We start from the raw sequence: 13,034 nt of genomic DNA on the forward strand, positions 1-13,034 counted from the left end.
CCGAAGCAGTCGCGATAAGAAAAGTAAGAAAGCATGCGTTTTTCCAATGGGATTGGTCAACCAACGAGGCGCATCGGCGGCATTGACGTAGCTCTTGCGTGTTGCTTTTGGTCCAAAGAGATGAGCTACCTGGGGAACTCCAGCTTCCTCCCTTTCCCCCGGATTGTTGCTTCCGTTTCTTTTCATTCCACTTTCTGCAAAAGAAGAAGAAACCAGAGGCCGGTCGATTAATAAAGCGACAAGGACGTCCCATGTTTCCACCTCACCTCTATCAACTAGTCGCGCCCGACAACATCATCTCTGCACGCACTGTACTGCCATGCTCATATATCGCAATGTTCGCTCAAATCCGTCCACCGAATTCCTGTCCACCACACGCACGTCCAAAACCATTTCACAAAATTCGGCAACATAATAATAATAATAATAATAATAATAATAATAATAATAATAATAATAATAATAATCCGTACCAATTCTCTCGGCCATTTTACCACAAACGAAATCGGCAAGTACGTGCGAACTGCGAGCTTTGATGATTGCGTTTTGCGCCCACCCGTTGCGTGTGCACGCAGGGAAGAGGGGTGCGAGCGGGATGGACATGGACCATGGCGCCCGACCCGTAGATAAGGTCCATCATCATCATCGCCAATACACCGTATGGATACTGTACGTATGGACGGGCTGCACGATCGGCCAGCGCACGGCCGGAACGTTTGCCGTGATTAATAAAGGGGAGGAGCCGTTTGGTCTGGCCTTCCTTAACTACGCACTCCCCCTTAATCCCGCCCCCGCCGCGCGAATCCATCTACTCCCCCCGTAACCTCCCTCCCTCCCTCTGCCCTGCCCTGCCCTCTCTCCCACGCTGCGGGCTGCGCGCCCCCTCCCACCTCCACCTCCTCCCCCCTCTGCTCTGTTCCTGCGGAAGCAAAACCCCACGCCGAACCAGGCGTGGCGAATCCGCGAGCGCCCGCCGTCTGGTGCCCGCTCTACCCGGAGCTGCCCCGAGGAGGAGGGGCAGCAGGAGGAAGAGGAGCAGCAGGCGGCCTTTGGTCTCCGAGCTGTCGCCGCCGGTGCTCTCGAGGTGAGCCTCCTCCCTGGCGCCTGCATGGTCGGTTTCGGAGCTGGGAGTCTAGGGTTCGTTGTTCGGAGGCCCTGGCTGCGGCCTGTCTGCTGGGGAGATAGTTTTTCGGCTTTGTGTTTTGCTGCTGTTCAATTTGAGGAGGGCGAGGTGCTCCTCCCTAGCCAGGCGCGCACCAGGTGTTTGTTTGTTTGTTAGTTATTGTAGGAGAGGACGAGAGGTAGTGCTGGGCTGTGCGATCGAGAGCTGGGTTCAGTCTGTCAATGGAGACGACGGACGATGTTTGCGAGACTGCACAGCTCGGATGATCTGGAGTTCTGGACGCGCCCCCAATCGGGTTGTACGGAGAGAGCATCGGCGACGCCGCTATGCTTGTCTTGGGCTCGTCGACGTTCTCGAATGAGTGCTCATGCCAGTGCGCGGGTTGGATTGGGTTCCCCGCTGCGGATTCCGTGGGCGTGAGCCCTGAGAAATTTGTGTCTTCCGTTTGTTTCCCTTGGTCCTCGTTCTAGCACGGCTGGGGAAATTAATTTGTTATTAAGGCTACGTAGTACTCTCAATTCTAGACTCTTTGGTGATTTCGATGCTTGATTAGTACCCGCTGCAATTTTTTACTGCCCTTAATTAATCGTGTTAGGTGACTAGACACACTTGTCTCCTAGTAGCAGCAATCCAGCCACACTTAACTCCTGCAGTGAGCCAAAGAAAATGTGCTCATGCAATTTGTGCTTGATTCACTTTCGGTGGGTGAATTCTTCGAGCAAGCCCTCAAGAATTATCCAATGTAGATGCAGCAATGAAAGCAACGTGTCATACTTCTTACAACGCTTCATCGGTCAGTCGATTCAGTCGAGGAAAATTCCCGGCAATTTCAAGTGAATCCCATTGGTTCTATAGGCATGTGCCCTGTCCTGCGGCTTTCTTTTTCTGTTGTTTGCATCGAAGATTACAAAATCTCGATGCATGTTCCTGGTTCATAAGTGGCACCTTAATAAAAGGTCTCTTGTTTCCAATGCCGCTTCTGATGGGAGATTGTTAATCTGCTAGGCAAAGAGATTCGCCTCACATGCTTGTGATGATGTGGATTTCCTTGTCTGTCCCAAAACCCCTCAGAATCTCCGCAAGTAGTTTTGTTTATTGGCTTCGTCCTTGCTCGAATGCCTCATGTTACATGGCAACAGCAATTTGCACAAAACATCTTCTATTTTATATTTTTATTAGTGTATGAGCAGTGCATCTATAAATGCCACCTTCCTCCCTCCCTTGCTTAGGAGCCTCCATTATATAACTTCTCCCTCCCTGGTCCAACCATGGCATCTCTGTGAGAGGGTTGAGGGAGCAGCTGCCGCAAGTTTTGTACTGGAAGTGGGTATGTTATTCATTTACCTGCAGTTTCAGGATCGCTTTGGTACATTGCTTAAACATGTTGACTCTGTATTTTTCTTGGTTTTTGTGTGTCTGGATAGTTTGTCTTGCTTGTTTCAAGTGAATCTAGTTGAATGAATTTCTTCATTTGGCCTAGTCTGATTGTTTGATGTCTGTATGTGGACCTTCTGCAGATCTGGGCCACTGAAGCATTGCAGTAGAGCCTGCAGGGAGCTAATTTCATGAGAGACGTGTTGATGTGGTTGGTTCTAGAAATTACTATTCTTCATGGATGTTCATAAGAGCACTGTGCAGAAAGCTGCTCTTGTTGAAGAAACTCGAAGACCGCCGCTTGTTCCATCTGAGAAGCATAATGCTTCTTCTTTAAGCCGAGTGAGAGATGTTGCATCCAGGTACAAGACTGGTCAGGGTGCTACTGCGACAAGGCGATGTACATCTCCTAGTCTTGGCCGGACCTCAACAACTAATGGTACACCAGTGCCCAATAGGGCGCAATCTGCAGACAGAAGAAGACCCTCAACACCTTCAACCCCTTCTTCTAAGGTGTCAACACCCTCCACCCCAACATCAAGGTCCATAACACCAGTCCGTGATACTGTCAAAGAGGTAAATAAGAGTTCTAGGTGTATAGCAAATGAAAGGTCCCCACATGGCTTGTGGCCAGCAATGCGGAACCTGTCTCCCTCCTACCAGTTGGAGTCTGCGGCTGCCCCTGGTAATAAAAAAGATAAGGTGGTCTCTAGCCCATCTTTAGATCATATCAAGGGACAGGCGAGTGTTCTAACTGAGAGGAAGAGGAGTCCTCTGAGAAGGAAAAAAATTACTGAACAATGTGAGAATTCTCGACCTTCAGAAGATCTACCTAAGAAGGCAACTGAGCAAAACCGTTGGCCAGCCATGACAAGTGGGCGTGGGCCTGCCAATCTTATGCCGAATACTGAACTTTCTGACAAATCTAGCAAACCAGTCCCTTTGTCAAATACTTCTAGAGGGCTTTCACCAAGGAAGATTTCTGCTTCTGAAGACGCAGGTAAAAGGTTGAATCAATCACTGGATGACGTGGCAAGGAGACTAGCTATTCATGCAAAAAGAAGAGATGAACAGTTAGATTCTGGCAGTGATGTTTCTTCACAGACAACGGAAAGATCTAAATATGTGAGCCGTCCAAGCAGGACAACCACTTTGCCTGTTCCTGTTCTTCATCGCTCATCGTCACCAAACAAGGTCTTGTCAGCTGCATCCTCTGCTTCTAGGGCTTTTCAGAGTCCATCGAGGACAAGACCTTCAACACCTTGCCGGTCACAAAGTGCTGGAAGTATTCAATCAGGTGGTATAGCTCCTGTTGTTAGCTACATGGTTGATCCAAGAAAGGGAAAGAAAAATGCCAGCCAAATTGAAAATATCCATCAACTGCGTTTGCTGCATAATAGATACTTGCAATTGCGTCTTGTAAATGCTCGTTCGGAAGATGTTCTATCTTTCCAAAAGGCCACTGCTGAGGTAAAATTAGCATATTTTATTTATTTAAAATTGTTTCAAGTTAGTTTGGATCATTATAATGCAACTGTTTCAGACTTTATAATGCGCCTCATAAAATTAACATACTTCATAATGCGGCTGTTTAAGACTCAGTTTAGTGATGATTACTGTTTGGCACAGTTGACAGCATTTTTTGCATTATAAAGTTTGCCCACATAGTCGTCTATGTGTTTAGAAGCCTCTGATCAACTTTTTGTTGACATTAATACGTTTTGTACTTTTCTTGTGAGCTTTGTTACTTTTTTTGTTTAGTGATGTTCAGTTGATGAAACAGTTCCCATGTTCTCATTTAAAACAGAATACCATATATAATGTTTGGAGGAATACTTCAGACTTGAGGGATGCTGTTAATTTGCGAAGAATCATGGTGCAGCGCCATCGACAAGAGTTGAAGCTGTATGGCATTCTGCAAGAGCAGGTAAGCTCCACCTGATGCATTCATGGCTTTGGTTCTATAATAATCTCCCAAGCATATTGCGGAACCCATGTTCTTTTCCATTTGAGTATAATTCCAATTTTGGCCAAGTTGACACAAACTTTCTACGATGTTCCTAGTGACACCAATTGAAGCATAGCCATGTTTCTTTTTAGAAGTACTCTTTGAAAGAATAGGAGCTAATTGCAATGTGATAGGACTGTTCTCATTCTTACATGGCAAATTCGAACACAATATATAAGTACATAGTTGTCATAACACACTTTCTTCTCCAAAAGAGGTGATATAAAATCTGGAAATTAGGGATATGAAAGAATGAATATGATGGGTCATGACTATACTACATGGATTATGACTGTAAATGCATACATTGCATTTTTTAATCTGCTGTTATTGTGGTTCAGATTGCTTGCCTTGAACAATGGCCAGCACTTGAAGACGAGAATAACCTTTCCTTTTCTCGGGCAACTGAGGCTCTAAAAGCAAGTACACTGCGCCTTCCAGTCACTTCAGGAGCAAGGGTATGCTGTGAAAAAAATGCATTTAAATAAACTCAAACTATTTTGTTGTTGCACTTCTACTTGTGAACATATATTACTTTTGTGATTGTGACTAATTGTATTGCCTGTTTTTTTTAACAGGTGGATGCAGTTAGTCTTAAGAATGCTGTAAGCTCAGCTGTTGATGTCATGCAAGGTTTGGGATCGTCAGTTTATTCTATGCTTTCTAAGGTAAACAGCAGTATGACTTAGAATTTTACTTTCCATATTTCCTTGTCTCATAATAATAAAATCAACTGTCCAACCATAGAGGAAGCTCTTTTACTTGTGACATGGTTTACTACACCCATTCATCACAAGAATTGCACGCAAGTATGATTCAGACTTTAAGAAAAGCTGTTCCCTCGCAAAATGGTGATGTTCTGCATCAGTCATTTTTCGTAGGAACCGTCAGCTATCGGTCTGCTTTGAAAGGCTTGTTTCCATTTTTAAAACCGATGAAATATATCGACTCTTCAGTCACAAACAAACTATGAATAAAGCCCCACTAAAAATTGGGTCCATGTGTCAGTAACTGGACCCTTTTGTGCACACCCTTGATTGCATTGTTAAGTTTGACCCTCAGTAAAGCTTAAGATATTGCATGGAGTCGAGTACAAAAGTTTAATAACCACGAAAGGCCATCCCACACTGTTATGGCAAATTCTTGTCAGTGACTGTTTTAACTGACTTGGAGCATCTTTGTTGCCAGGTTGAAGACAGGACATATTTGATCTCGGAGCTTTCAGTCGTAGCAGCACAAGAAAAGGTCATGCTTGATGAATGCAGAGAACTCTTAGCTATGGCCGCAGAACTGGAGGTACTTACATTCCATTCCCAAGACATTCCTTCTAAGAAGTGACCATAGTGCTCTGAATTTCAAATTAAAAAAATGTGTTTCTCTGACTGGTGTTGAACTGGTGCTTAATTTTATCTCATGACGAGAGCAGTTGTACACAGTACCTTACTAGTGCTATTGTATCTTTAATCAGGTACAGGAGTCTAGCCTGCGGACACATCTTATGCAAGTAAAGGACTTGCCCAGATGAATTAACAACCTGGGCAAAGCTATACGATACCAATCTTCTTGAATAGGTACTCCTGTGCAAGTTGAGCCTGTGACTATAAGAACATACTGTGCAAACAGACAAGGAATCCGTAGAGAAGAAATAACAAAATGGAAGAGTATTAAACATCCCCTGCTGATCAAGGTGTGATGCTGTGCAGATAACAACTCACAGTTCTTAGATATGATAGATTGTAGGTCTCCTCGTGTGTAAATGGCTTTTACCGTATAGTGCATTTCTAGCCCCTTCTCCCCCTTCTTTTAGTTTCTTTTTGAGGGTAGACCCCTATTCTTTTCCACTGTATTCTTTTGATATCCGGAAAGAGAATATAGAAATGAAATTTTAAGGGAAAAGATACTGAAAGGTATTGATTCTCCCTTTTGTGTGCAACAAGTGCTGCCCGATTTTGTAGCTGTGCTCTCTTGTCACCCTAACCAACCCCATTGTTTGGTGATTACGGACATCTCAATCGTACCAATATTCATGTTGCTGTTGGATTGCTGTTAATTTATCTACTCTAAAATGGCACCTCTGTGGTGGTTTGGTTGATATCGGGATTCTGCTTCTAAAGTCTTTGAATTGTGGAATGCTGTTAATTTATCTGCTCTAAAATGACACCTCTGTGGTGGTTTGGTTGATATCGGAATGCTTTTAAAGTCTTTGAATTGTCGAATACTGTATTAGATTTAGATCCCCTTGGCACTCGGGCTCTTTACCTAAGCAAGAACCTGTCTAAAGCGCTCTGCTGCTGCAAGGTCTTTTTTTTTTTCTGTTACCAGGACTTCTTATCCTGCAGTCTGAATGCCACTCTTCAACTTTACATTCAGAAAACAAGTAAATGCACCTGTTTTAGTTAGCTACATCAGGCTTTGATTTCAGCAAAACTTACCAGCTACCCACAAGAGCAATCACAGCTAAAAAACATGAATGCTGTTCATTCTTGCTTGACATGACATCCAAAGTCTGGCCCGCTGTTCAATTCTTGTTTAAACCATTTCTGGCCACCAAAATATTACACAAAACATAGCATGAACAAAAACATCCACAATACAAAACTTGCGTCCAAATTGTTCTTCTCCCTATGCACAATGTCCAGAGTTCTTAATGCGATCAGCAGTTGATGCCGCACTGCTTCACGTCAGGCCCCTTGGCCTTGACGGTGAAGGGGTCGATCCTGACCCAGAGCAGGGAGAAGATGGAGGCGAGCAGCACGGACCAGATGATGACGATGGTGGGCGTCCTGTTCTGCCTCCCCATGAGGCCCTTGAGGAACGGGTAGAGATGCACGATCACCCAGAAGGCGAAGAAGAGCTTGCCGAAGAGCGGGCCCCACGACTGGTACCCGTTGTTGATGGCGTCGGAGATGCCCGCGACGACGCCGATGATGTTGATCACCAGCAGCGTCGTCGGCGGGATGAGGAGGGTGGTCCACTTGAAGGCGTAGAGCTCGGCGAACTCGTCGTCCTCGTCCCCCGTGGCCTTGGAGGTGACGGTGAAGTTGGTGTCGATCCCGGCCAGGACCTTGAGCAGGCCCTGGATGACAGCGAACAGGTGCGCCGACACGCCGCCGATGACCCAGAACTGCTCGTTCCTCCACCACTCCTCGATGCTCACCCCGCTCCACCGCAGCTCCAGGATGCCCGTCGCGAAGATGGAGATGAAGAGGGAGATGAAGAAGAGACTGGCGAACGTGCTAATCTGCAGCAGCAACACAACACACACCACAAAACCCGTCAGACATTTGAACCGGTGGATTTTGGCGGGAAGGAGGACGAATGGGGAAAAGTAGCTAGCTGCTCAGCACTGACCGGCGGCATGATGAACTTGCCGGTGAGGAGGCAGACGGCGGGGAGGGTGCAGTAGGCGAGCAGCGGCAGCGAGGTGAAGGGGTAGATGGTGGTGTTGATGTAGGCGAAGCGCTCGAGCCACTTGAGGTTGCCGCCCTTGTAGCCGTAGAGCAGCGGGCTGTGCCGGCTGAAGAAGATCTCCACGGACCCCAGCGCCCACCGCAGCACCTGGTTGAGACGGTCCGACAGGTTGATCGGCGCCGACCCCTTGAACGCCGCCAGCTTCGGCATGCAGTAGATCGACCGCCACCCGCGGCAGTGCATCTTGAACCCCGTCAGGATGTCCTCCGTGATCGACCCGTAGATCCACCCCAGCTGCACCATTCCATTCATGCCAGGAACAACAAATCAGTACTGGAAGTCTGCAACCATGTGGAGTTGTCTGAAGTGATCTTTGCGTTGTGTTGTTTCTCTGTACCTCTAAACCCCAGTCAGTCTTGTCCTCGTAGCCGCAGCTGATGACATGGATGGCCTCCTTGAGGAGAGCGGCGGGGCTCGACGACGGCGGGACGCCGCCTTCCTCCATGAACGTCGACGTCACGAACGCCGCGGACTGCCCGAACCGCTTCTCGAAGTTCATCTGGGACATCATCTGCTCCTTGTCGCCGTCCATTCCTGAAGAGCCAAAGAGGAAATTTCACCAACCTGTACTAAGCGACTGAACCAAAACCAAATGTTCAGTACTTCAGTGTGTGCTTCCTCTGAAACTTACCTCCGTCGGCCACGCCCTCCGGCAGCCCATCCTTGCCGCCCTTTCGCTTCTTGCGGCCGAAGCACGGGCAGCAGTCGCAGGTCACCATCTTCGGCCTCTTGGGGCCGCTGGGAGGGTTGTATCCGTAGAGCGCCTGTCGCCTGAACACGCACCCTGTTCCGACGTACACCGGCCCTTGGATGCCGTCCAGCCCCTTCATGTTGATCTGATCGCCAAGAACTACCAATGTCAGATCCATGGCTCTACTAGACTATGCAAAATGTAGGTGTGAAGTGTGATTGAACTGTATAGCAATCTTACGTCGAAGAAGACGGTGTTCCTGTTGGCGTATCGGTCGTGCGCGTCGATGCCGTCGAACCTCTGGGGGAACTGCACGTAGCAGACCTTGCGGCCGACCTGAGGGTCCATGAGGAAGCACATGGACTCCCGGATGGCCTTGCTGTTGTTGATGTAATGGTCACAGTCCAGGTTGAGCATGAAGGGCGCGTTGGTCAGCACGGCGGAGACGCGGATCTGCCGGCCAAAATTCAGAGAAGAGTGAGCAAGAAACGTTGTGAGTTCTGGCATTTACGACGAAGCTCTGGAGAAGAAGGGACGGTGCAGTACGAGAGCGTTCATGGCGCCGGCCTTCTTGTGGTGCTGGAAGCCGGGGCGCTTCTCACGGGAGACGTAGACGAGGCGCGGCAGCTCGTTGCCCTCGGTGTCGAGGCCCCCGCTGTGGCCCAGGAAGACCTGGATCATGCCGGGGTGGTCGCGGGTGTTGTTGCCGGGCCACGGCGTGCCGTCCTTCATGATCCACCCCTCGTCCGGCACCTTCTGCGCCTTGGACACCAGCGCGTTGATCCGCACCTTGAACTCCTCGTACTCCCTCTGCTCATCATAGCAAGAGATGATCAGAAATGTTCATGGCGCGGCGGCGACGGCGACGGCGAATAGTTGTTGTTGCCACGTTGTAGTACGTACCTTCATGGCGCGGCGCTCCTGGACGAAGGTGGGCTGGACCTTGTCCTTGAGGTAGTCGACCTTGCGGGAGAAGTAGAACTCGGGGGCGCGGGGCTCGATGCTGAACTTCTTGCAGAAGGGCACCCACTTGCGGGCGAACTCGGCCGTCTCCGACAGCGACTCGAAGGAGAGCATGGAGGCGCCGTCGTCGGAGACGTAGCACGACACCTTGTCCACCGGGTAGTCGACGGCGAGGATGGAGAGCACCGTGTTGGCCGTCACCAGCGGCGGCTCCTTGAGCGGGTCCACCGTGCTGACGAACAGGTCCACCGGCGACAGCATCGACGGCTCGCCCTCCCGCTCGTACCGCAGCGAGAGGCGGTCCAGGTAGGTCTCGCGGTCGATGGGGTACCACTTGGGGAACTGGTCGAGGATCCAGGAGACGGCGAACCAGATCTCGCACACGATGGAGGTGAGCCACAGCGGGATGGCCTCCGGGACCGGGTTGAGGATGCGGTAGCGGAGGAAGACGCAGAGCACGAAGAGGCGGAGGATGATCACCATCCGGTACGGGTTCACCTTGCTCGACGCGATCGACACCTTCCGGGACAGCGGCTGCCTCGCCTCGTCGTTCAGGGGCACGTCGGCGTCCATGTCGTCCGGGTCGGCGGCGCCGTAGACGCCCTGCTTGGACTTCCAGTCGTCCATCCTCTCCTTCCAGCTCACCTCCTTCTTCTCGTCCCCCCACTTTGCGCTCCCTGATCATCATCAAATTCATGTTGCTTGCTTGAGCTTACCAACACAACACGAGGAACTGCATGCATGGTTCCTTGGCATCAACCGGTAGAGTAAGTAGTTAGTCACCTGGCTCGGAAATTGGGTAGGGGTGGATGCGCTTGTGCAGGGAGGAGGAGAAGTCGCCATGGCCATGTCCTGCTGACATCGGGAACTCGCCGCTCACCTAAATTGTTGTTCATGATCGATGAACAATTTAATTTAAGCTGCTAGAGTGATCCAGGGCTTGATGGACACAAAGAAGTGAATGGATATCAGGATATGATGCATACCGGCATGGAGCGGTTGCCGGTGATGATGGGCGGGATCCCGACCATGGGGGTGGTGTTGCCCTCGCCGCCGTCCTCGGAGGCCCTCCCGTAGCTCATCCTGCCGTGGAGCATGGCCTCGGTGATGTGGCTGTTCTGCAGGGCGCCATGCTGCTGCAGCTGCTTGTCGTCGTCGATGTTGAACTCGTGCTCGAGGTCGTCGATGTCCTCCTCGTCCTCGTCGCCCTCCACCCGGGGGCTCCCCTTGAGGCGCTTGTAGCGGGTCTTGCACTGGGGGCAGTTCTGGGTGCCCTCCCGGCGCTCGTACTCGTAGCAGGGGCGGCACACCGGGAAGCCGCACTCGTTGCAGGCGACGAAGAGGTCGCCGGCCACCGTGCGGCCGACCTCGTCGCCGCATATCTCGCACACCTGCCCGCTCAGCGCCCGCGCCGGCTTGTGGTCCTCGTGCCCCCGGATCAGCACCAGCTCGTTCCGGTTGTGCGAGCCGGCCACCAGCCCGGCGCCCGCCTCCATGGTCGCGCGCGGTGGAGCTCGATCGCTCGCTCGCTTCCCCGGCCGAGCAGGAGGACGAGGGGTGTGGAGGTGGTGGTGGTGCCTGGTTCGCTTGTGGCAGGGGCTATATGAGAGGGTTAAAGAGGGGGGATGGTTTTTGGCGGGTGGGAGAGGTGAGGGGTGGCTGTTGGAGCGAGCGCGATCTGGTGCGTCCGATGGAGTCCACGAGCGCGGGTGGACGGACGGATGGGCGCCGGCGTGTGGAGCGTGGCCGCGGGTGAGCCGGGTCGATGGGTCGGTTGGGTGCGGCGTCCCCGTTGCCGCGAAGTGAAGCGAAAGGTTGGTTTTGCCGGTGTCCTGCGCTGCGCTGTCAGGGCTGCGTGCGTGCGTGCGTTCGCCTCCGGACCAACCGAGACTTGGATTTCCCGCCATCGTCACCTTTTTCTTCTTCTAAAACTCTCTTTTTAGAATTGAAAAACTATTCGTGATTGGTGAGCAGTACCTTAAAGAGCAATTGAAAAATGGACGCATCCATGTCCCGTGGAGCTCAAACTTTGTCCAGCTTTTTTGTCGTCAAGATCGAACATGGCAAACAAAAATTTCCATGCAATCAAAATATACGGCTCTGTTTACTTGCTTCCGGTGAACAGATGCAACGCATGCATGTCCTCAGGACATCAGGTTCAGTCCCATGGGCCGTCGGTTCGTTTCGTAGGAAGCATTGAGCGTGAAGCTAACGAGACGCATCACCTTTCGCACGCTCGAGGCCCCTTTTCTGACGCCAGTGTTATGAGCTAGGACGGTGACCAGGCACCTTAATTTGGTGGCACATGTCCCACCTACTAGCCAGCGCCATGATCGTGTAACAAACAAGTAACACATGCATGCTCTGGCGCGCGGCGAGAAACCGTCACGAGGAAACCAAGCGCCAAATGGACATGACATGAAGCAAAGCTGGACGGCTGATTGATAATCCAGGAGGAGAGATGTCTCCGTCCTGAATGCGAAACGCAGGCGCAGCCGCCTGGCTGAAGCATCGTAGGACGCAAGTCTTGTTGGGTTTTGCAGGTGCGACCGACCCATCCATCGTGCCGCTGCTGGAGAACTGACCGTGCAGCGTCGGTGTGAAGAAAAAGTGGCCGTCGCCGTGGGAATCTAGCCAGGTTTTTGGTTCTCGACCGCCGGTCGGCAGTCGCCACTTACTGCTTCAGCTATAAAACCAAGGTTGGACAAACCATCGTGTGCTTCAGAGTCCGGCGCTAGATCACCCCACGAGAAGCAATCGCGTCATCCGCGCGTGGAGGCGTCGTTAAACTCGCCGCACGGGAGGGGAGCGCCTCATGTGCTGATTGGAGCGTCCTTGTGCTTTGTATGTGTGCATTGGTGTCGTGTCTGCAGAGCGCCGCGAGTCTTGTTTTCTAAGGCCTTGTTCGGTACCATTCCGCTCCACAACTCTGGGAGCAGAGTTGGTGGAGCTGCAGTTCAAAATGATGGAGCTGCATTTGCCTCGCTCCACAGATTTTAGAAGCAGGTGACTACCGAACATGACCTAAGTATCAAATATTCAACTTCTACTCTCTCTGTCCCAAAATAAGAATGTTTTTCACATTATACTAGTGTCAAAAACGTTCTTATATTATGGGACGGAGGAAGTATCTCTTTGGAAACAAAATCTTCTTCTGTTATTGATAAAGACAATAACCCTGGTGTCTGCATCGTTTTAAGCACACACCCATATTTCAAAGTTTGGCAAACACTAGTTTTTTTTTTCATTGCACAAAACCGTGACTAAGATGGCCACAAATCAAATGAAAAAAAAAGTTCAGCCTGAGATTTGTGTCATTCGTCGGAACGAACACCTTAACTTTTTGGGTTATCTTCATCCGAAGTTGTATGTGACCTCCGCAGAAGACAATGCACTGCACAAGA

At 50.5% G+C, this 13,034-nt stretch overlaps 2 protein-coding genes across 3 annotated transcripts; one reads left to right on the plus strand and one right to left on the minus strand.

The window, feature by feature from the left end:
* The first annotated feature begins 806 nt into the window (after positions 1-806).
* On the plus strand, positions 807-6,438 carry LOC123103845 (AUGMIN subunit 8). Of its 2 annotated transcripts, none has more exons than XM_044525528.1 (7): positions 807-1,084; positions 2,641-3,967; positions 4,305-4,424; positions 4,847-4,963; positions 5,084-5,173; positions 5,694-5,801; positions 5,974-6,438. In XM_044525528.1, the coding sequence occupies exons 2-7, from the start codon at positions 2,735-2,737 to the stop codon at positions 6,028-6,030; spliced, it is 1,725 nt and encodes a 574-aa protein (XP_044381463.1). In that variant the 5' UTR covers positions 807-1,084; positions 2,641-2,734; the 3' UTR covers positions 6,031-6,438. The 2 variants fall into 2 exon arrangements, with proteins under 2 accessions (XP_044381463.1, XP_044381464.1); XM_044525529.1 differs by lacking the exon at positions 807-1,084 and adding an exon at positions 2,341-2,450.
* Positions 6,439-6,963: 525 nt separating this feature from the next.
* LOC123103847 (cellulose synthase A catalytic subunit 9 [UDP-forming]) lies at positions 6,964-11,216 on the minus strand. Its single transcript, XM_044525530.1, has 9 exons — positions 10,617-11,216; positions 10,414-10,510; positions 9,571-10,307; positions 9,214-9,477; positions 8,908-9,120; positions 8,608-8,812; positions 8,314-8,510; positions 7,857-8,210; positions 6,964-7,746 (listed from the first exon to the last, which is right to left on the minus strand). The coding sequence occupies exons 1-9, from the start codon at positions 11,124-11,126 to the stop codon at positions 7,159-7,161; spliced, it is 3,165 nt and encodes a 1,054-aa protein (XP_044381465.1). The 5' UTR covers positions 11,127-11,216; the 3' UTR covers positions 6,964-7,158.
* Between the last annotated feature and the right edge of the window lie 1,818 nt (positions 11,217-13,034).

This window comes from Triticum aestivum, chromosome 5A (assembly GCF_018294505.1).
Source record: "Triticum aestivum cultivar Chinese Spring chromosome 5A, IWGSC CS RefSeq v2.1, whole genome shotgun sequence".
In the NCBI taxonomy this organism is placed as follows: Eukaryota; Viridiplantae; Streptophyta; class Magnoliopsida; order Poales; family Poaceae; genus Triticum; species Triticum aestivum.

Bases quoted from the DNA above. Each gene is read 5' to 3' on its own strand.
- LOC123103845 (XM_044525528.1), top strand. From the start codon at position 2,735: ATGGATGTTCATAAGAGCACTGTGCAGAAAGCTGCTCTTGTTGAAGAA. The intron at 4,425-4,846 runs GTAAGCTCCACC...ATTGTGGTTCAG, and splicing joins ATGGCATTCTGCAAGAGCAG to ATTGCTTGCCTTGAACAATG. The intron at 4,964-5,083 runs GTATGCTGTGAA...TTTTTTTAACAG, and splicing joins CAGTCACTTCAGGAGCAAGG to GTGGATGCAGTTAGTCTTAA.
- LOC123103847 (XM_044525530.1), bottom strand. From the start codon at position 11,126: ATGGAGGCGGGCGCCGGGCTGGTGGCCGGCTCGCACAACCGGAACGAG. The intron at 10,511-10,616 runs GTATGCATCATA...ACAACAATTTAG, and splicing joins CCGGCAACCGCTCCATGCCG to GTGAGCGGCGAGTTCCCGAT. The intron at 8,813-8,907 runs GTAAGATTGCTA...CTTGGCGATCAG, and splicing joins GGAACACCGTCTTCTTCGAC to ATCAACATGAAGGGGCTGGA.